This window comes from Girardinichthys multiradiatus, chromosome 10, assembly GCF_021462225.1.
Source record: "Girardinichthys multiradiatus isolate DD_20200921_A chromosome 10, DD_fGirMul_XY1, whole genome shotgun sequence".
Classification (NCBI taxonomy): Eukaryota; Metazoa; Chordata; class Actinopteri; order Cyprinodontiformes; family Goodeidae; genus Girardinichthys; species Girardinichthys multiradiatus.
In genome coordinates, this window is record NC_061803.1 from 4,338,333 (window position 1) to 4,358,223 (window position 19,891).

The window sequence follows — 19,891 nt, forward strand, 5'->3', positions numbered from 1 at the left end:
GTATGGCAGACCACATGATCACATAATAGGGCCAATATAGCAAGTCGTTCTTGTATTCAGTCCATTTTATGACATCAGTCATCGTCGTTGTGTCATAGACACTTAGCGCCACTGTGCACCACCACACTAGACACTACTATGTTCTTGACAAGCGCCACCTAGAGCGCAAGCCGTGTCACACCAAAAAAGAGATTCATTTTTCTCTGCCAGCCTTCCTAGTTAAATTAAAGTTAAACAAAATGAGAATATTTAGTTTTTGACTCTAGGAGAAGCCATTTTATTCTGTACTGCCTTTTATTTTGTTTGATATTAATGCAAACATAACATGAAAAATGCTTTTCAGTTTAAATTCGATGGATATTTTTGAAATGTTTTTTAACCTACCAGTTCACAGCCTGTTACCTTGGAGCCTCCTCACTAACAACCGTGGTTTTTCACTAAGGGTTGTTTTCTGTTTAAAAGAATAAAAACAGCCTCACATTTACCACTTTTATTTGGTTCTGTTAACTGTTGCACCATACCCGTAAAAAACTGTGACCCAAAAGCCTAAACTGGTATTTAGGTGTGTTGGTACACCACTAATATTTTATAAGTCCTACACAACCTCCTTCAGCTTTTGAATATTTTCTTCAATCTTTAGCTTTCTATGTTTATTTAATCATTAGTTTTGTTTTTTTAAATAAATGATGAAAACCCTACTGATTATGCTGAGAAAAGCTCTGTCAGAGCTCAGTAGTTCAGCAACCATTTTTTTAGTGTCTGCTGAGTCACGTGGAAAATAAATGACTACCAAACATCAGCCTCCCTGGTAAATACCTGGAAAAATAATGAGGTTTCAAACCTTTTCCTCTCCTGTGTTTCTCAGGCAGGAGAGTCTGTGCTGACTGCTTTAAGTGGCTGTAAGATCCTGAGAGAACTGTCCAAGCTGGAGTCTGAAACTGAAATCAGCCTCTCCATGAAGGATCTGGCTCAGACGTTTGAGAACCTGGCACATGGTGAGATGGTTACCAGACCTTTCCTCCTTAGGTCAGTTAAACGCTAATCAAAGGAAATGTGGAGAAATAATATGTAGTTTCTCACTAGATTTATAAACAACACTCTGTGATTTAATGTGTCTCAGAATGTTGATTGTAGGCCTGTCCTGATAAAGATTTTTTTAATTATATTGATAGGTTTAGACATTTGTATGTAGTCCCATTCCAATAATGCATTAAAGCTAATAAACAAAGAATTTAATGACTAGTTTTTCCGCTCAGGATGGTGAACCAGCCAGTACAGTCTCTCTTACTTATTAACACTGGATTGTTGAGGGAAAACCCAGATTTGCTTGATCAACAACATAATGTGCATGCTTTATAATGTTTGCAAGCAATGCACATGAAAACGGTTATTTAGTGAGGGATTCTGATACCGATTATTTAAAAATTCTGTTTATGACCTCAATATGATGTTCAGGATTGAATGAGGACATGCCTAGGTTAAGTATGTATTAAATGAACATGAACTGCATGAATTTTAATACAGTAGTTGTGGTTTGTTCATAAATGGAGAGAAGTAAATCTAGCATTAGTTATAATTTAGCTTATAACTTCAGATGTTTTGATCTTGTAAAAGTCCGTTTTAATAGTGACCACCAAACAAACTCATGTCCTATCTGTCTAAGATATCTTCAGCTCTTGCTATCGCAGCGATGAAAGTCGCTCCTTTGATCTGCTGATTAGGAAATCTCCTGTTTGGGGAGGCACCACCTGCCTACAAATGGGCATGGGCGCTGACGCACGCCTTTTCTTCAGCCATGACGGGGTGCAGGTTTGTCATCATTTTTACACTGCATCATTATTTGTCTCTGTCACACCTAAATAGTCATTTGGCAACATTTTATCAGTCCATTCATAGGGGTTTTTTGTAAAGAAAAACGACCCAGAGTGATGATTCCTCAAGGTCTGTTTTAGTGTTTCCATGTAGATTTTTTCCATGTAAAGATTTTGAAAGGCTAAGTTACATGGCGACCAAATCTATGAATGAGCACAACTGCATTTAGCTGTCAGCATTAAACTGTGCAGAAAAAGTTGTTATTTTTGAAGAAGTGTCATCAGTTTCGATGAAAACATGAGCTTCATTTTCCCTTCATTTCTCATTGTTTTGTTCATCAATACCATCGCGATCTACTGGTGGGACTTTCAGCAATTTTATGTCAGCTATATAATGCAAATTTAAAATAATATCCAAACCACTGTATTGCTTAACAAAACCGCCCAAACTCTTTTTGCATCTTGTATAACTGAATCACACTCAGCACGGTCGTATTGCTTTTCCAGTCTCTCTTGTCCCAGATCTGGTGGGGGGACATGCAGAGCGACACGGAGGTGTGGAAGCTTCTGCTCACTTTTTTCTGCCCTGTCTTCTGTTACACAAACCTCATTTCTTTCAGGTAAAATCTACAGAATCTTGGTTGACATTAGCTTTCCAAATGTGTAAGACTCATTGTCTCATTGTAGTCTTGATTTACATCTAATATTTACAACGTAGGGAAAAATTTTGCCAACAAGAGGAGGAAGAAGGGGACAACGAGGAAGAGGCGAGTCGAGATGCGGACAACAATTATGGGGCAACCATCTACTCTTTCTCTGACATCAAACACATGTAATACTTGAATGTACTTTAATATTTGTTTAGTCTGCCTTTTCTCTGCAACTTTCCACTATGTTTGTGGCATATTATATACAGTGCCCTGCAGGAGTAGGCATTTCACAACTATGACAGGCAAACACAAAATAGTGCATAGTTGTAAAGTGGTAGTTGTAAATTTTTCTTACATTTTCTTACAAATAAAAATCAGAAAGGTTTAGTTTGCAGATGCTAAATATAAGCCAGTGCAATAAACTGCCTTCAGACTTCATCTACTTAATGAAATCCACCTGTATACCTGAGTGTGAATAAATGCAGCTATTCTGTGAAGGCCTAGAGAACATTGGTGAACAAATAGCATCATAAAGACCAAGTAACACAGCAGACCCGTCAGGCAAACTATATGGAGAAGCAGATGGTTCCAAAAAATCCTAAACCTTGAACATCTCAAGGAGTTCTGTTTAACCATCTGAAAGTGGAAAGAGACGACATGACTGTCCACATTAATTGACAGGCTGGGTGAGAAAAACATTAATCAGGTAGGATGGTAACTCTGGAGGAGCTGCAGAGATCCAGAGCTTAAATCTGACCTTGATGCCACTGTAAATTATGAATTGTTTAAAGAAAGCCATAAGAAGTCCCCTCTGACATCTAGGGAAATCATGTGGAGCAAAGTGTTCTGGTCAGATGAGATTAAAAGTGAAGTTCTGTGGTGGTACCATCATGATGTGGGGATGTATTGTTTTTACTATTATAGACAGGGAAGCAGGATAGAGCTAATTGAAGGACAATCCTGGAAGAAAACCCTCTAGAGGCTGTGAACATCCAGAGTTACAATGGAATGGTTTAGATTAAAAGATATCCCTGTGTTAGAATGGCCCAGTCAAAGTCCAGACCTAAATTCAGCCCACGATCCAATCTCACTGAGCTCAAGTTGTTTTGTGAAGCTGAATGGACCCAAATCTCAGTCTCAAGATGTGCAAAGCTGGTCGAGACATTCCCAAAAGGACTTGCAGCTGTGATAGGAACGAGAGCTGCCGCTACAGAGCTTTGACCCAGGGGGCCTGAATACATTTGCCTGTCCCACTTTTTCATACTTTAATTTGCAAAAGGTTTGAAAACCTTGTATCATTTTTCTTCCACTTCACCATTACGTACTACTTTGTGCTGGTATGTCACATAAAATACATGAAAGTTTGTGGCTGTGGGTATGAGTGTCTCTGGAGCTCATTTTAGATGATGGGTTACATTAATACAGCTTTTATTACAACACATATTTGTACTGAAGAGCTCATTCACTGAAATCTCTTGTTACATTAGTGAAGGCGAAGGACAGCTCTTCTCTCCCAGGACCCCAACTATCAGAGGTGAGGCCATTCTAAGAAGCCAGCCCTGAAAACGATTCAAACATCATTAATGTTCATCTGTTCTTACTTCAACACAGGCATTCCTGAGCTCTACAGGCCACAGAAACGTCCATTTATAGTGTCCCGCTGGCGTCAGTTCTGGTCCGCTCCCGTCACGGCGTTTCTTGGGAACGTCTTGATGTACTTCCTCTTTCTCATTCTGTATGCGTATGTGCTGTTGTTGGACTTCAAGCCCCCGCCCCCCATTGGTCCGGCATTGTCGGAGTACATACTGTCCTTCTGGGTTTTCACCATAGTGTGTGAGGAGATAAGAGAGGTGAGCAAAGAAACATTTGACTTGGTGCACATTCTCTGTGAAAAATAGTTCAAACAGATTTATTATTATTATTTATTATACTGTTATTGATCAGACTGAGCAATCATTGAACACACTTCAGTTTGTAAGTTATTTTATGTCCCTGGCAGTGAATGAGCTTGCACTCCAAAATACTTTAGACATTCAGTTGCATTTTATTTGATACCTTGTTTTCCTTATTCAGACCTTCTTTTCAGGGGTGATGACTTGGCGCCAAAAGCTCAGAGTCTACATTCAGGATGTTTGGAATAAAGTTGACCTCCTTGCTATAGCTCTTTTTGTCTTGGGATTAGTCAGCAGGTATGAACTTCAAATATCTCCGTGGATAATTTGCAAAGCTTCCATTGCGTGGAGGTTATGGTAGAAAAAACAATGACCCGCTGTTGAACACATAACCTGCCGGCCATGTGGCATGACCAGACAAACTAAACAGAGCTGTTTGATGATTTTCATGTTTGCCTTCATTTTCATCCTCATGGTAAGGGTGCAGAGTGAGCAGGTACAGGAGAAAAGCTCTCCCTTAGTGACACTTTCCAGATCATCCAGAGAGATGCTGAGGTGTTCCTTGTCCAGAATTGATATGCAAACACTAGGGGGTGTAAGGGTACTCTAAAACATACCTGAAAGTTTCTGTGTATCCTTTCGGTTCGACAAGCGCTTGTACTGAACAAATACAGGGTTTTAAAGCTGAACATGTGCAGAATATTAATGCTCAGAACTAAGTGCACAGATCTACGGTCCGTTATGCACTTTTAAAACACCAAAACAAGAGTGTGAACTCCTAGCTATCACTTAAGTCTGCTTTTTAAGGTTTCTTATTCAGCAGCGATAATGGCAGCATTTTTCAGCACTTAATTACTCGCTAGAAACAACTTCAAGCTGAATGTAAACGCTACTGGTACTGGAGAAAAATGAGCTAAGGTCCAAATTCTGCTGTCTGCAGTAGCATTCAACCAGCCTAAAATGCTGCGTAGCACCCTCTGTTTATCTGTTATCCATAACGCTCTTAAACGTTTTTACCAGTCACAATTTAGTGCACAGTTCTAATTGATTATATAGCAAAACCCTCCAATGTGTTTTATTTTAACACACTAGCTGAAAAGCTTTCCAAACATGGACTCTGGTCTTTATAGGTAATTCTTTGCCATTTCAATACCTGGGTAGTATTACAGTATTTAATGCCCATAGCCATTTCCACAGTCCAGCTTTGATTTCGTTTGCGACATTCTGGCAACATAAAAAATGTCTAAATTGTTAATGTTTTATTTGCAAAGTCACATAAAACAATATAGTCATTGTTCTTTTGTTTGAATCGAAGTGTGGTTATTTTAAAGGTTGAGCACTAGATGGTGCTGTTACATTGGTGAAATTAATATTTCATTTGTTTAAGGATGTTTTCGAAGTCGTATGAGTTTGGAAGGCAGGTCCTGTGTGTTGGCTTCATGGTCTTCACCCTTCGTCTCATTCACATTTTTGCCATTCACAAACAGCTCGGACCAAAAATTATTATTGTTGGGAAAATGGTGAGAAATATTATCACATTATTGTTATTGTATTTGATTTTTTTTTGCAGTGCAACAACTACAAAATACCTTCTTTTTCTTGTTTGTTTTCTTTTAAGGTGAAGGACGTCTTCTTTTTCCTCTTCTTCCTAGGAGTGTGGATCATGGCGTATGGAGTAGCAAATCAGGGTTTACTTTACTCCTATGATCCTGATTTAGATCGTATTTTTCGCAGAGTTTTCTACAGGCCTTACCTACACATCTATGGACAGATTCCTGTGGAGGAGGTAGATGGTAAGACTGGCCTTTTTATGACTTTTGGCACATTTTGTAGTTTCATTTAGATATTTTCCAGGTCTGGATAAGTATAGATAAGGAAACAAATATTCAGTTTTTAATCCCAGTTCTAATCTCCAAATATTAAATTCATCCATCTGCCCTAGTAATCCAACCGTCTTTCCATCCCTTTGTCCAAGCGTCCCTTTGTCTGTCCGTCCATTCATCCCTGTGTCTAATCATCTATTCAACATCCATCCATCCACCATTCCCTTTGTTGCTCTGTCCATTAGTCAGTCTGTGGGCTTTTGGAGAGTTTGTATGTAAAGCCTTTCCTAATAATACCTGCAGTAAATTCATGAATGAAAATATGAGTATATTTTTTCCCCTGATTTCAGTGTTTTTCTGTTACAGTTAAGAAAGACTGGGCTGTAGAATGCACGACCAACCTGACGTTGATTGAAGAAGGTGCAGAACCATGTAGAACTTCATTCAGTAACTGGTTAGTGGTCATTCTGCTGGTCGTTTATCTTCTGGTTACCAACATCCTGCTCATCAACCTGCTCATAGCCATGTTTAGGTGGGTAAATCAGTAACAGACAATTAAATTACTCTTTTGGATTCCATGTTTACACTGATTTCCCCATGTTCACACAGCAACACATTCACTGAGGTGCAAGCTAATAGTGAGTTCTACTGGAAGTTTCAGCGTTACAGCCTGATTGTCCAGTATCACTTCAAACCTTCACTGGCTCCTCCTTTTATCATCCTCTCCCACATCAATCTCTTCATTAAGCGGAAGATCCGTAAAGTGCCCTCAGTCAAGATTCAGCACTTTGGTCAGTATTATTTGGAGCCTTGATTCTCTGCAAAAAGTATTTAGACTGACATCCAGATAACTGAATTCAGCTGTTTCAATCACTTCCACGGTTACAGGTGTAAAGCTGCTTCTCTAAAGGGTCACTCTCAATAGCTCTGGGATAAGATGCCACCTGTGCAAAAAGTCAATTGTCCAAGACACTTGACTGGCCCAAAAGGAGAACTGTTCTCGCATCTAATAAAGAAACTTTGGGATAAATTAGAGCAAAGCGTAAGCCAGGCCTTCTTGTCCAACAATAGTGTCCGACCTTACAAATGCTTTCCTGGTGGATCGGCCAATATCTCCAAAACACATTCCTTGGTCAATAAATGTCTAGAAAGTCATTGAAATGTGGTTTGTATGTAGTGATGTTTCATGCAGTTCTTACGGATTTGGTGAAAAGTTGGCTTTTTGCTGACTCCCTTTTGTTCCCGCTACCTTTTTAAAATGATCATATTCACATTTACGTTACCATCTGCCCTCCTATGCCCCCTATTTTTTAGTTTTGCAGTTAGGTAGGAAGGATGCCAACAGACTAATGACATGGGAATCGATCCAGAAGGAAGACTTCCTGACAGCCCAAAACAAAATCCAGAAAAACAGCGACTCAGTGAGACTGAAACGGATGTCTGTCAAGTGAGTCCTCATCTTGAATACAATCAAAACAAACTAGAAAATTACTTCCAGATGCTGTTTCCTTCAGGATTTTATTATAATTTTTTTGTTTCCCCAGGATGGATAGTGTTGTTAAACATATGACTGAAAACAGAGACGTTGACCAGAGACTTCGGGCTCTCGAGAATGAGGTGAAAATAAACGTATAGTTGTCTTTGTTCCAAGGACAGCCAACCTGGTAAGGCCCGGTCCTTGCGTGATTTTGGGATCTTGAGTAAAAAAAAACAAAAAAGGGAAACAGAAGAACAACACAAAAGATAAAGTGATCAAAATTCCAAAGCCAACTTCAATCAATGCGCATGTCTTTTTACACAACAACCTGCAGTGTATTATTATTTATGCCTCAAAAAATAAAGTAACTTCATTTACTCCAGAAGAATTAAAGAAATTGTAGTGTCAAGATAACTAAGATAAAACTGACTGATATCAGAAAGGTTTCTAGAACTTTAGTCACCGGAGCTTCGCTGCATTGTGCTGGTCTGACAGAATAAACAGGCCAATTCTCTCTCCAAAAGACGACACAACGTCATGGAAAATTTGTAACAGGAGCTTTGAATAGAAAACAGAACACATTATACTCTGCCCATACCAAGCCCTCTCTCACAGGAGAAAATTACAAAAGACGGTGAGGTTAGAGACACACAAAGAATGTCTTATAAAAACAGGGCAGTATTTAATATTCACTCTTTCTCAAGTATTTAGGTAAAGGTACATATTTTTTGTTACAACTGTAGCTAAATATTAATATAATCAGTGTCTGCCTTCAGTTAGACGCCTAAACATAAGGCCTTAAAAAACTCATTTTATTTCCTCACACTTTCTTTCTTGTTTTTATTTATCAGAATGTGTTTTAGAAAATAAATGCACCCTTTAGTTAAAACATGTATCCATAAAAACCTGTATGTGAAAAAAATGTTACTGTCTATTTAAAGTTCACATCATATACAGTAAAACACATAAAGTAAACATCTAACCAATGTATCTCCAAGTATTTTTGTAATAAAAGACAAAATTGCCCTGTGTCCCTATGAGAGTGAAGAAACAATCCTTCAAATATAAACCAAAAATTCACACTACGCACTGAAAATGGTTACATTTCAACAGTATTAAAGGGTCTGCAATTGAAGTGTGATTTCTTTTTTTACAACCTTTAATACACTGCTCAAAAAAATTAAGGGAACACTTAAACAACACAATATAACTCCAAGTAAATCAAACTTCTGTGAAATTAAACTGTCCACTTAGGAAGCAACACTGATTATCAATCAATTTCACAGCTGTTGTGCAAATGAAATAGACAACAGGGGGAAATCTTTGGTGATTATCAAGACACTCAATAAAGGAGTGGTTCTGCAGGTGGGGACCACAGACCACTTCTCAGTACCGAAGCTTTCTGGCTGATGTTTTGATCACTTTTGAACGTTGGTGGTGCTTTCACACTCGTGGTAGCATGAGACGGACTCTACAACCCACACAAGTGGCTCAGGTAGTGCAGCTCATCCAGGATGGCACATCAATGCAAGCTGTGGCAAGAAGGTTTGCTGTGTCTGTCAGTGTAGTGTCCAGAGCCTGGAGGCGCTACCAAGAGACAGGCCAGTACACCAGGAGATGTGGAGGAGGCCGTAGGAGGGCAACAACCCAGCAGCAGGACCGCTACCTCCACCTTTGTTCAAGGAGGAACAGGAGGAGCACTGCCAGAACCCTGCAAAATGACCTCCAGCAGGCCACAAATGTGCATGTGTCTGCACAAACGGTTAGAAACCGACTCCATGAGGATGGTATGAGGGCCCGACGTCCACAAATGGGGGTTGTGCTCACAGCCCAACACCGTGCAGGACGCTTGGCATTTGCCAGGGAACACCAGGATTGGCCAATTCGCCACTGGTGCCCTGTGTTCTTCACAGATGAAAGCAGGTTCACACTGAGCACATGTGACAGACGTGACAGAGTCTGGAGACACCGTGGAGAGAGATCTGCTGCCTCTGCAAAGTGTGCCCTAAAAATAAGGCATGAACTGGGTCTGGACTTTGATTACCGCTGGTTATAATGTTGAAAAGACAAAGCCTGAAGTACAAGGAAGGTTTTTTTAAGTAGCTTAGCAACATTTTCTTCTGTTGAGAGAGAACCTGATGAACTTAACTTTTTCCCTTCTTCTACTCAGATGGAAAACTGCTCAATTGCTTTGAGATGGATTGTGGATACTTTGGCTCAAGATGGCACATTTAAACCACCCCGACCGCCACCTACATTCAGAGGTAATTGCCAGGATTAAGAACAAAAGCCACATGGGTGTCTGTAGAAATATGTCAGCAATTAAATATAACATGTCTTATGACTCTAAGCCTGTTTAGCTAGTCACTCAAAACTATTAAGTATCACCTGTGAGGTGTGAACTCCTCAGTTCTACTATCTCTCATCTTTTCTCTGGTTTCTCACACAGATAGTGTTCCCAGTTCTACCAGTTCGTCATAGATCGACGTTAATGACTCTTGTGAACCATTAAGGATCTGCTTAATGACACATAAGCATCTTGTAAAGGCACCCATATGTCAACACTGGTTCCCACCCGTCATTATTACTGGACTTCTGAACAGAGCACCTAAAAAAACATTCATACCCACCTAACCTCCCAACAGTATTCATGAAATGATTTCAAAATGCTAATAATTCAGTTTTTTATGTTTTTTTTCTTCTTAAATTTACATTGTAGCCAGTTAGTGTTCTGTGCATTAGTTTTATGGGGTGAGCTGAAATGTGATGTTTTTAATTGGGTACATCATAAATATTTAATTGTATTGTGTGCATTTACACTCAGTGGTTGCTTAAAGTTAGTTAAAACAACTCATTATTATCTCCTCTGTCTAGTAAATTTTATTAAACAGGGTTGATTCAACATTTACTGTTATGAGAGTTATAACTTCTTCTCCTCACACTTGCTCACATAGCTTGGATTATTTTTGTTGTGTTTATATTTGTTAGATTTTGTCAGAAGCCATTTCACTTAATGCTTGTTTTTAAATTTAAAGGGTATTTAGTGACCGTAACATGGTCAGTTTTCAGTGTTTTTATGTGGAGTTTACTTTTGGAAAGTGCCAGGCAAGTGTTTAGGCTTTTTGAAACCTCTTTACCTGGGTTGCCAATGCTTGTGGAGTATTCTGTTGTTGTGGTGTAGATAAGTGAAAACTTACAAAGTGAGCACAGTCACCTTTAAGTCTGGGGAAAAAAAGCCTTCAGGGTAAAAAAGGTTTTAATAATTAATTGTATTTAGGTCACGTAAAACTCATGGGAGCAGGATATACTGAAGACAGGAGTGTCATGGACCGCACAGAAGGTGCCTGGTGCCCGGTTTCAACATGACATGGCTCTACTGAAGGTCACATAGTGGAACCCAACTATTGAAGGAGCCTTTACTCTAAATAGTTAGCTGAGCCACCTGTCAATTGCATGGAGCAGCAGCTCACACTGACCACCAGTGTCATCACTTTTTGGCTTAGAGTCCCCCTGACTGCAGGTTTAGAGCCAAGTATCCCGAGGAACATTAATACATCAAATAAATGCTTTCATGCTGTCACTTATTTATGCTTTCACAGACAAAACCCGAAAGTGAAAGAATTACATTGTTAAAAATGTGACTGTGGAATGTGCACACTACAATCTTGTTGATTTCTATTTACATCCACTCCATACATCATGCTGGCACGCTATGCTCCTGTTCTGGACTTCTGTCTGAGCCTGAGATCATTTTACAAACCAACATTTAGATGTTTCACTTTGCTTTTTATCTCTGGCAGCTCACAATATTTTATATCTTATGCATTCAGATTATGTTGCATTTCCTCAAACTTCAGCGTAATGAATTATGGGAGAAAGCTACAGTTTGACTGTAGCTGGACACAGCTCCATTAACTATACCTAAATAATGCAAAACAAGTCATTAGATTTTAAGGGTTTTCAAAAGGACCTTTTGGGACTTATACATTGAAAAGATAATTTATTTATTTAAATCAGAAAAGTAAAACTCAAATCTTCATAGAGATATGTCAAGTATTGGATCTGTTTATGTAGATGGTTATGCATTACAGTTAACAAAAACCTATAATGTGGTTTCTCAGAAACTTTGAATATTACATGAGACTGTTAGAAATCATTTTCAACAGAAATGTTACATTATGGTCTAGACTAGTGTTTCTCAGCTCTAGTCTTCAGGTCCAACTAGTCCTGCATGTTTTAGCTGTTTCCTTTTGCCACACACACCTGGCCTAAAGGAATGGGTGATTGACAGACTTCTGAAATGTTGGAATGCTCAGCAGATCTTATAATTTGAAAAACATGAAGGGCTGTGGGCCCTGAGGACTAGGGTTGAGGAACGTTGGCCTAGGCAGTCATGAGAAAGACTGCTGATTTGTCATGAATCATTGACACCCTCCTCAAGGAGGGTAAGCCACAAATGGTCATTGCTGAAGAAACTGGTTGTTCAGAGGGCTGTATGAAAGAAGATTAATGTAAAGTTAAGGGAAGGGAAGACATTTGGTACAAGAAGTTGCAAAAGCAACAGGAATAACTGCAGCTTTTAGAGGATTGGCTTCTATGCAACCCGAGCTTTCCTAACATCTCAGCAGAGTCATAGACTGGTCACCTCAGTATCGCAATGTGTTTACTGATGAGTCATGCAACAACATCTCAGCCCTTTTTTCTTTGGTCTTATGTAATATGAAATGTCTTTGTATTTTCATTAGCTGTAACCAATAATCATCATAATTAACCCTTTAAACATATCACTCGATGTATGATGAATATTAATGATGCATGAAACAAAACTTCAGTTATAAAGTTTAGATGTTTGAGAGGGGAAACTTGGCAGCGAATCATGTGTCAGTGTTTTTAATCTTTCTAAATAAGTATAATAAAGATAAATAAATTCATTGGTTATCCTAATGGAAGTTACCAAATATATATAAAGTATTTCCTCTTGTTCCCACTTTCTTGTGCCTTTTTTGACCTCCTTTAGTCTGACCTCATGCAGAACAAACCCCGATCAGGCACACACTCATTCCTCTAATACACTGTTAAGGACATCAGGAGCATTCTTCCCAGACATGTGCCTCTGTCACTCACAAGCTTTGAGCTGCCAACAGATTGCTATTCCACTGTGTCCTCTCTTTTCCCAGCACACTGCTGGCACACTGCTAGCTCTCCCAGTGTCCTGACCACGGCCCTCCTCTCGCCAGCTCTCTGCAGCCTTGACCCGTAAAGACTCCAGCTTTATCACAGATTTTTTTGGATCGTGCTTTAAAATTTAAATTGTGATTCAAAACGGCAAGTTTTGGTTTTAGGTGGAAGAGCTGAGTAAAGACAATAGGACATTTCCTGCTGTTCCAGAGCTGTGTAAGTGTTCCACCATGGCCTTTAGGAGAAGTTGGGTAGTCGCCCTCCTGCTGGTGCTCCTGTGCCCACTGCAGCCTCCACACTCTGGCATAGCTAGTGCTCAGGATGTGAGTGAGGAAGAGGAAGATGTCGACACCAGACATGTAGAGGAAGTTGTGGCTGAAGAGGGTGAAACTGCTGAAGGTGGGGAGGATGCTGAGGAAGACAATGAGGTAGGTAGTAAAGAAGATGATGAGGGGAAAGCTGGAGAAGAAGAGGACAATGAGGAGGAAGAGGTGGCTGCTGATGAAGAAGAGGCTGATGAGCAGGAGGAAGCAGGCGAAGAGACTGGAGAGGTAGAAGATGAAAATGATGAAGAGAAGAATGAAGGGGCTGTTGAGGAAGAAGATGAGGCAGTAGAGTTAGATGATGAAAATGATAGCAAAGAGGAGGAAGAGGTCAAGGATGAGGGGGCTGCTGATGAAGAAGAGGAGGCTTATGAGGAAGAGGCTCCAGAGGTAGATGATCGAAGTGATGAGGAAGAGGAAGACTCTGATGACGAGGATGATGAGGCTGCAGACGATGAAATAGATGATGATGAGGAAGAGGAAGCTGCAGACGAAGAGGCAGTTGATACAGTAGAAAATGACTTTGAGGAAGAAGAAGCAGAGGATCATCCTGCTGATGATGACCAAGAAGATGAAGAAGGTACTGCTGCTTTTTGCATCATATTATAAATTATGACTAAAACCTTTTATCTTGAGTCACTTGACTAGATATTACATCTTCCAGCGGCTCTGTGACACTGCTAAAGTCACTGCAGCTACTTTAGAACCACCGTCATACATTTCAATCCAAAAATAGAGCTGCTTATCTGTGTGGTAGCTGGCACCACAACCCACAATCTCAACCAGTCATTGTTCAGTTTATGTCTGAGGCTCCAAAACAACCTCTGATTTGTCTAAACCTGGAAAGACAGATTATGTTTTAATCTGTTTTCTTTGTCAAAATAAAAAATGAACAATGTACAGACATAAAACTTCATGTGTCTGCCCTTTGATTACTAATCATAAAGTGTCAGGTAGGGCCAATGTTCCCTGCCACGTTCTGCTTCAGGCTCATACAGCTTGGAAATATTGAACGTCTTTGTCATTAAGTATATTTTCCCCGTTGACATGAAGATCAAACCAGACGTTTGTAACAACACAGTTCATCCACACAAACCAAACTAGCCTCTGAATTAAGTTATTTGAAATAAAATGGGGTCCATTCATCCTTCCTTCAGTCATATGACATCTGCCAGTATAATATGCTAAGAAACTGCCTCAAACCATGATGTTCCCACCTCCATGCTTCACTGTTGGTAAAAAAAAAAAAAAAAAAAAAAAAGTGAACATGTTAAATACTGCTTTCCCAGCTGACCATATGATCCACAACCGATAGGTTCAACAGGAACCATCCCCTACAACATTGGGAGGATCTTTCTTCGTCGTTGGCAAAAGTGCTGCAGCATAAAATGTAGACTGAATACAGATTTCTGGTTTTGTTCAGTTAATAATTTCAGGGAAATTACTTTAAAACAGTTGGGTAAAACAATACCCAGAGTAAACATAGATCTGCTTGGAAAAGAAAGGTTAAATATATACAGTAAAATACAAAAGATTTAATGTTTTAATTAAAATGTCTGTGAAGCACTATAATTAAAATGTGCTGAAAAGTTTCTCGTCTCACCAGACACACCTTACATCCAAATCCTAAACATTTTGTATGAATTCAAATTAACACTATAAAGGTGAGTGAACCACCACTGCTACACTGTGGGAAACTAAAAGGTGAATAATATGATGCATTCAGCCTTGATTCTGTTTCCCTTTTATACTGTTTATTCTGTCGGTTTTAGATCCAGCGGACATCCCAACAGAGGATCTTGGTGAAACAAACGAAGAGGAGGAAACGTCTGACAAACAGCAGTTCCACTCCGGCTCGTTGTGTAGCGTTTGTTCCATCTGCGAGGTACAATCTCCAGGAAGAAACAGTCTTTGCTTACAATTCTGTACAAACATCTCATGCAAAATTTCTTCATGTTGGTTTTTCAGGTTTTTTTAATTTTGACTCGCTGTTTCTTTTATTGCCTTTTAGTCCAGGCCGTGACCATTTTTAATCGCAACATTAAAAAAATTATCCAGTTAAGTGATTTTGAAACTATGATCCATTTTCCTGGTCTTGATCAGGACTCTGGCAGCAGCATGCTGGATGAGATACAGCTGCCTGATTGAGCAGGCACCAATTTTTCTGCTTCCTGTTTTGAAAGCAAACCAGTGCTGGCCAATGCTTCTAAGATGATGGTAAGCTGGTTTAGCGATAGACTTGACTGTTAGAATTCATGTCCAAAAAACACCTATTTTTCCATTTCTATGACCAGAGGCAACAACGTCTGTCTTTTTTCCATTAAGCTGGAGGAAAGTCTGACCCATCCACTCAGTGATGTTTGGACTCAGTGACTGTAGCGGACTGTAGTCATGCGCGATATAAAATTGTGGGTCATCAGCATACATATGATAAGAGCTGTAGTATTCTATAATCTGAAAGTGGTCCGAGAATGGGCCGTGGAGGAACCCCACAATTTAAAGACACAAGGTGATAAAGTTCTACTATATATCATTTTAAATCTTTTTCACGTGCCAGTTTTTTGAATTTGTAATCTCGATGATATAAAACCTGTTTGTGTTTACCTCTGAAGAACAGTACGATACAACCTTCATTAAAGATGGACTCAAAGTTAAGTCACTTCCTTCTTCTTCAGTTTATGCAACTTCTGGCAATAAAAGCATAAAGAAAACAGATGTGTTTTGGAAGTTTTAAGTGTCCGCCCATCATGCCAGATGAGGCAAACAATTATATGGTGTAGCTGCTAATTTCCAAAGTTATATAGAAAAACTTTAAAGGAAAGGGTCTGCAGCAGCAAGAAGGGTAAAGTTACACATTTATTTTTCATATTACTGCAATGCTTTTCATTATACTGTTGAACATCAGCAGAAAAAAACATTTTGTTATTTAACTTGTCTGCCATCACATCCAAGCAACTAAAACTCACAAAACACGTTTGCTTATTTTAGGTTCTTATTGCACCAAACAGCTCAGAGGTTGCATTGACCCCAATTCAAACCATACTGCCTACTTAAAGTGGGCCACGTATCTGGACACCTGAATCAATTTGTAGGATATTTTGGTATTGTTGATTTTAAAAAAAAGTACTCATTTGGATCAAAATCAATAGAAACTGAGCTCCTTTCATCTTCCCAAGTTGGCATTCATTTTGCACAGCTGCACTGAAGACATATAAACAGTCTCTTCCATCTTGCAGCAATGACAAAGAATCAAAAACAGTGAGCTGCTGCTTGGATTTCAAACTCTGTTAACATGTTTGTCCAAAGAAAGCTGTAGCGTCTCTCTGTCGTCAAAAAGGTTAAAAAGCCAAGATATTGTTCAGAAGTATTTTACCTACAAGGAAGATGAACAGGTTAAACAATGGGATAGCAATAATCCCTGATGTGAGCTGGGACACAGAGAGCTGGCTACAAACTTGGTTAAGCATCTTAAAGACCCACTCTCTGATCTTTATGAATAATTTAAGAGGTGAGTGAAGCTCCCATCTGCAGCAGCAAGTTTTAACGCATGCAGAGCGACATAAGCAAAGGTCACCTGTTGAAATATTAGCAACTCACTGATTATGCTCTGTTTGCCTGGAGAATATGAATTAATGCATGATTATGAAAGCTTCCTGTTTCGTACTTGGGTATGAAACACCCAAATTGCGGTACGAACTGGTCAAGGGACAACATGACCAAAACCACCATTATTCCTTTATGTTCAGTAGCGAAAGAATTGGTAGTTACAGCTAATGATTAAATGAATAACGTTAAAGAAAATGATCTACATGTGTCACATTTCATCATCAACAGAGTTGATTCAACAAGTCAAGATGTTTCTTAAGAAACACCTTCATGTTTTATTAATGCCCAACTTAAAGCTGACAAGTTGACCTGAAGTCAGAACATATGGCAGTCCACCCTGCTAATTAACGAAGGAAATAAGAACAATATCACCAGAAACAGAAATTAAGCTCGTGCTGAATATACTGGCATGAACCAGATCCTGGTTTAGACTGTTTAGAAACATGTTTTGCACTGACTTGTTTGGGAGAACTTTCAACACTGTTCTCAAAATGATCTCTACTGCACATCTGTATTGGAGAAGGTTCTGTTTAAAGCTTGCAAAAAATGAACTCCAAAATCTCTTCAGAGGCCCATTCAATGGTGCCATAGTACAACCAGTGGTTCTGGTGCCACCGTGTTAGAGCTATGGGTCTAGCTTAATGGGAGGAAAGAAATTAGCAGTGATTTAAAAACCGCACGTGCTGACTTTCACTGTTGCACTTCCTCTGATAATCTCTGATCACTCTACATTGTCCTACCCTCTGTTTCTTTCAGCATTGCACTGAACAGTGTGACAAGTGTCCATGTGCAGAGGGAGACGAGTCTGATCACTGTGAGCACTGTGAAGTAAGCGTCGTTATTGTTGAAACTACTCAGAAACTACTCTACTACAGAATAATGGATCATTTTAAAGACTCTGCAGATGATTTTCCCTTTCAAGGCTTTCTTTTCATGTGAGCCTTTGTTTTCATACAGGACTGCTCAACCTGCTACATTTGCCCCATTCTGTGTGATACAGTTTGCACACCAGGTAACTGACCACAATTCGTACTCTCACTTCTGCTGCAGATTTTTTAATTTGACCTAATGTTTTACTTTGTTTGATTTAACTCAGGTGGTTTTGTTGATGAACTAACCGGATCCATCTTTCAGTAAGTTTTATCCCGTCTTGCTTTACATTATTATTTGAAACTGCAGAAAAGCTCACATGGCATTAATGAACTTCTGTTTTTGATGCCTTACATTTTATTTTACAGGTCTCTTTCTTCTCTACTCTGAGCAAAATGCACGGGGACTTCTTTTAAGAAGATGATTGGGATGCAACTGTTAATTCAGCGTTAAAACAAGGACTTGAGGTCCAGCAGGAAATTGTCTTCAGCCATTGTTTATGTTTTAAATAAAGCTGTAATGTTATTTTAAACTAGACTTGTAATTATAGCTGGGAGATCAGGTTGTGAGGTTTATTAAATTTTTGTATGAATTGTACGGTAAGAAAAAAGCTACAATCACTTCTTTCATGTTGGGGTAAAATATAAATAAGAGTAGGAAAAACATAAGGAATTAATGTTTATTGCCACTTATATAGCCTGCAAATGTAAATAAAAAAGTCAGACAACCATTTGTGTATCCCACCACAAGTAACATCACCTCCTTGTTAAATCATGGATTATCTGTGTATAACCACGTTTTTCACTAATCACTGCCAGGCCCAATTACTATCAGAACTGTAGAAGGAAGAAATTACATTAACAGAACCCGCCTGACAGAATGATGTAGGCCAAAAGATCTCAAAACCTGAAGAAATTCATAAACAGATGAGAGACATTGATATGTCAGTCTGAAAAGCCATTTCCAAGGATTTTGGACTCCAGTGAACCACGGTTAGAGCAGTTCTGGGAGCATCCCTCCCAAGAGTGACTGGCCTTCCAAAATTACGCCAAGCGTGCCCTGAAGACAACACCATTAAACACAAAATGCAGTTTTTAAATGAAGGTTTTTATTATTAAGGGAGAAAAAAAAATCCAAACCTACGTGGCCCTGTGTGAAAAAGTGATTGCCCCCTAAACCTAATAACTGGTCGGGCCACCCTTAGCAGCAACAACTGCAATCAAGCATTTGGATAATTTGCAATGAGTCTTTTACAGCGTTGTGGAGGAAGTCTGGCCCCCTCATCATCGCAGAATTGTTGTAATTCAGCCACTCTGGAGGATTTTCGAGCATGAACAACCTTTTTAAGGTCATGCCACAGCACCTCCATAGGACTTTGACTAGGCTAATTCAAAGTCTTTATTTTGTTTTTCTTCAGCCATTCACAGATGGACTTGCTGGTGTATTTTGGATCATTGTCCTGCTGCAGAACCCAAGTTTCAGCTTGAGGTCATGAACAGATGGCCGGACGTTCTCCTTCAGGATTTTTTGGTAAACGCCAGATTTCATGGTTCCATTTATCACAGCAAGTCGTCCAGGTCCTGAGCAGCAAAACAGCCACTTCACCATTTGTGGATAATGGCTCATTGTTGTTGGCTTTGAGTCTGAAAGCTTTAGAAATAGCTTTAAAACCTTTATTGAGACTGATAGATCTCAGTCACTTTCGTTCTCATTTGTTCTTGAATTTCAGCATGTCTTCTTTTAATCTACTTTGTCACTTTGTGACACACTTTGTCAGGCAGGGATTTCTTGATTGAGAACAGGTGTGGCAGTAATCTGGCCTAGGTGTGGTTAGAGAAAGTGTGTGAGAAAACACAGTTAAGTTATGTTTTAACAGGTGGGACAATCAGTTTTATTCACACAGGGCCATGTAGGTGTGGATTTTTTCTCCCCTAGTAATAAAAACTGCCTTTTGTGTTTGTGTTGTCTTTGAGTAATATTTAAATCTATTTCTTGATCTGAAAGTGTAACAAACATGCAAAAAAAGAGATCAGGAAGGGGCAAACACTTTTTCACACAACTGCATATACATACATCCATGCACAGCAAAGTCTGCACAGATTCTATTATCAAAGCAAGCAAATCACAGTAAACCCATGCATAAAGCACTTGGGTATTCAAGTCAGGGTTCCTCATAATTATATGTAACCTGGGAAATAACTATAACATCACACAGAAAGAAATGGAGCTAAGTGAGTCAAATCCACCACCTCTACCTGTCA

General features: G+C 39.3%; 2 protein-coding genes and 1 long non-coding RNA gene across 7 annotated transcripts in view; all 3 read left to right on the forward strand.

Moving 5' to 3' along the window:
- Positions 1 to 12,584, forward strand: part of LOC124875662 (transient receptor potential cation channel subfamily M member 4-like) — a 27,990-nt gene extending 15,406 nt beyond the window's left edge. For both annotated transcript variants that reach the window (XM_047377943.1, XM_047377942.1), the window contains exons 14-28: positions 866 to 995; positions 1,664 to 1,809; positions 2,319 to 2,431; positions 2,530 to 2,643; positions 3,949 to 3,995; positions 4,073 to 4,311; positions 4,535 to 4,650; positions 5,741 to 5,873; positions 5,972 to 6,146; positions 6,543 to 6,708; positions 6,786 to 6,967; positions 7,491 to 7,623; positions 7,721 to 7,793; positions 9,824 to 9,917; positions 10,103 to 12,584. In XM_047377943.1, the coding sequence (XP_047233899.1) occupies positions 866 to 995; positions 1,664 to 1,809; positions 2,319 to 2,431; positions 2,530 to 2,643; positions 3,949 to 3,995; positions 4,073 to 4,311; positions 4,535 to 4,650; positions 5,741 to 5,873; positions 5,972 to 6,146; positions 6,543 to 6,708; positions 6,786 to 6,967; positions 7,491 to 7,623; positions 7,721 to 7,793; positions 9,824 to 9,917; positions 10,103 to 10,134 (1,893 nt within the window). In that variant the 3' untranslated portion in view covers positions 10,135 to 12,584. The remainder of the gene's footprint in view (positions 1 to 865; positions 996 to 1,663; positions 1,810 to 2,318; positions 2,432 to 2,529; positions 2,644 to 3,948; positions 3,996 to 4,072; positions 4,312 to 4,534; positions 4,651 to 5,740; positions 5,874 to 5,971; positions 6,147 to 6,542; positions 6,709 to 6,785; positions 6,968 to 7,490; positions 7,624 to 7,720; positions 7,794 to 9,823; positions 9,918 to 10,102) is intronic.
- Positions 12,585 to 12,807: 223 nt separating this feature from the next.
- LOC124875665 (sarcoplasmic reticulum histidine-rich calcium-binding protein) lies at positions 12,808 to 19,588 on the forward strand. Of its 4 annotated transcripts, XM_047377951.1 has the most exons (7): positions 12,842 to 12,909; positions 12,996 to 13,734; positions 14,927 to 15,039; positions 17,517 to 17,588; positions 17,718 to 17,772; positions 17,857 to 17,893; positions 17,999 to 19,588. In XM_047377951.1, the coding sequence occupies exons 2-7, from the start codon at positions 13,062 to 13,064 to the stop codon at positions 18,018 to 18,020; spliced, it is 972 nt and encodes a 323-aa protein (XP_047233907.1). In that variant the 5' UTR covers positions 12,842 to 12,909; positions 12,996 to 13,061; the 3' UTR covers positions 18,021 to 19,588. The 4 variants fall into 4 exon arrangements, with proteins under 4 accessions (XP_047233908.1, XP_047233906.1, XP_047233909.1 ...); XM_047377952.1 differs by having other exon boundaries at positions 12,808 to 13,729; positions 14,925 to 15,039; XM_047377950.1 differs by having other exon boundaries at positions 12,810 to 13,734.
- Positions 15,055 to 16,109, forward strand: LOC124875666. Its single transcript, XR_007040095.1, has 2 exons — positions 15,055 to 15,371; positions 15,480 to 16,109. It is a non-coding gene; the product is annotated as an uncharacterized LOC124875666 (long non-coding RNA).
- Positions 19,589 to 19,891: the final 303 nt, after the last annotated feature.

Bases quoted from the DNA above. Each gene is read 5' to 3' on its own strand.
- LOC124875665 (XM_047377950.1), top strand. From the start codon at position 13,062: ATGGCCTTTAGGAGAAGTTGGGTAGTCGCCCTCCTGCTGGTGCTCCTG. The intron at 13,735-14,926 runs GTACTGCTGCTT...TGTCGGTTTTAG, and splicing joins TGACCAAGAAGATGAAGAAG to ATCCAGCGGACATCCCAACA. The intron at 17,589-17,717 runs GTAAGCGTCGTT...GTTTTCATACAG, and splicing joins ATCACTGTGAGCACTGTGAA to GACTGCTCAACCTGCTACAT.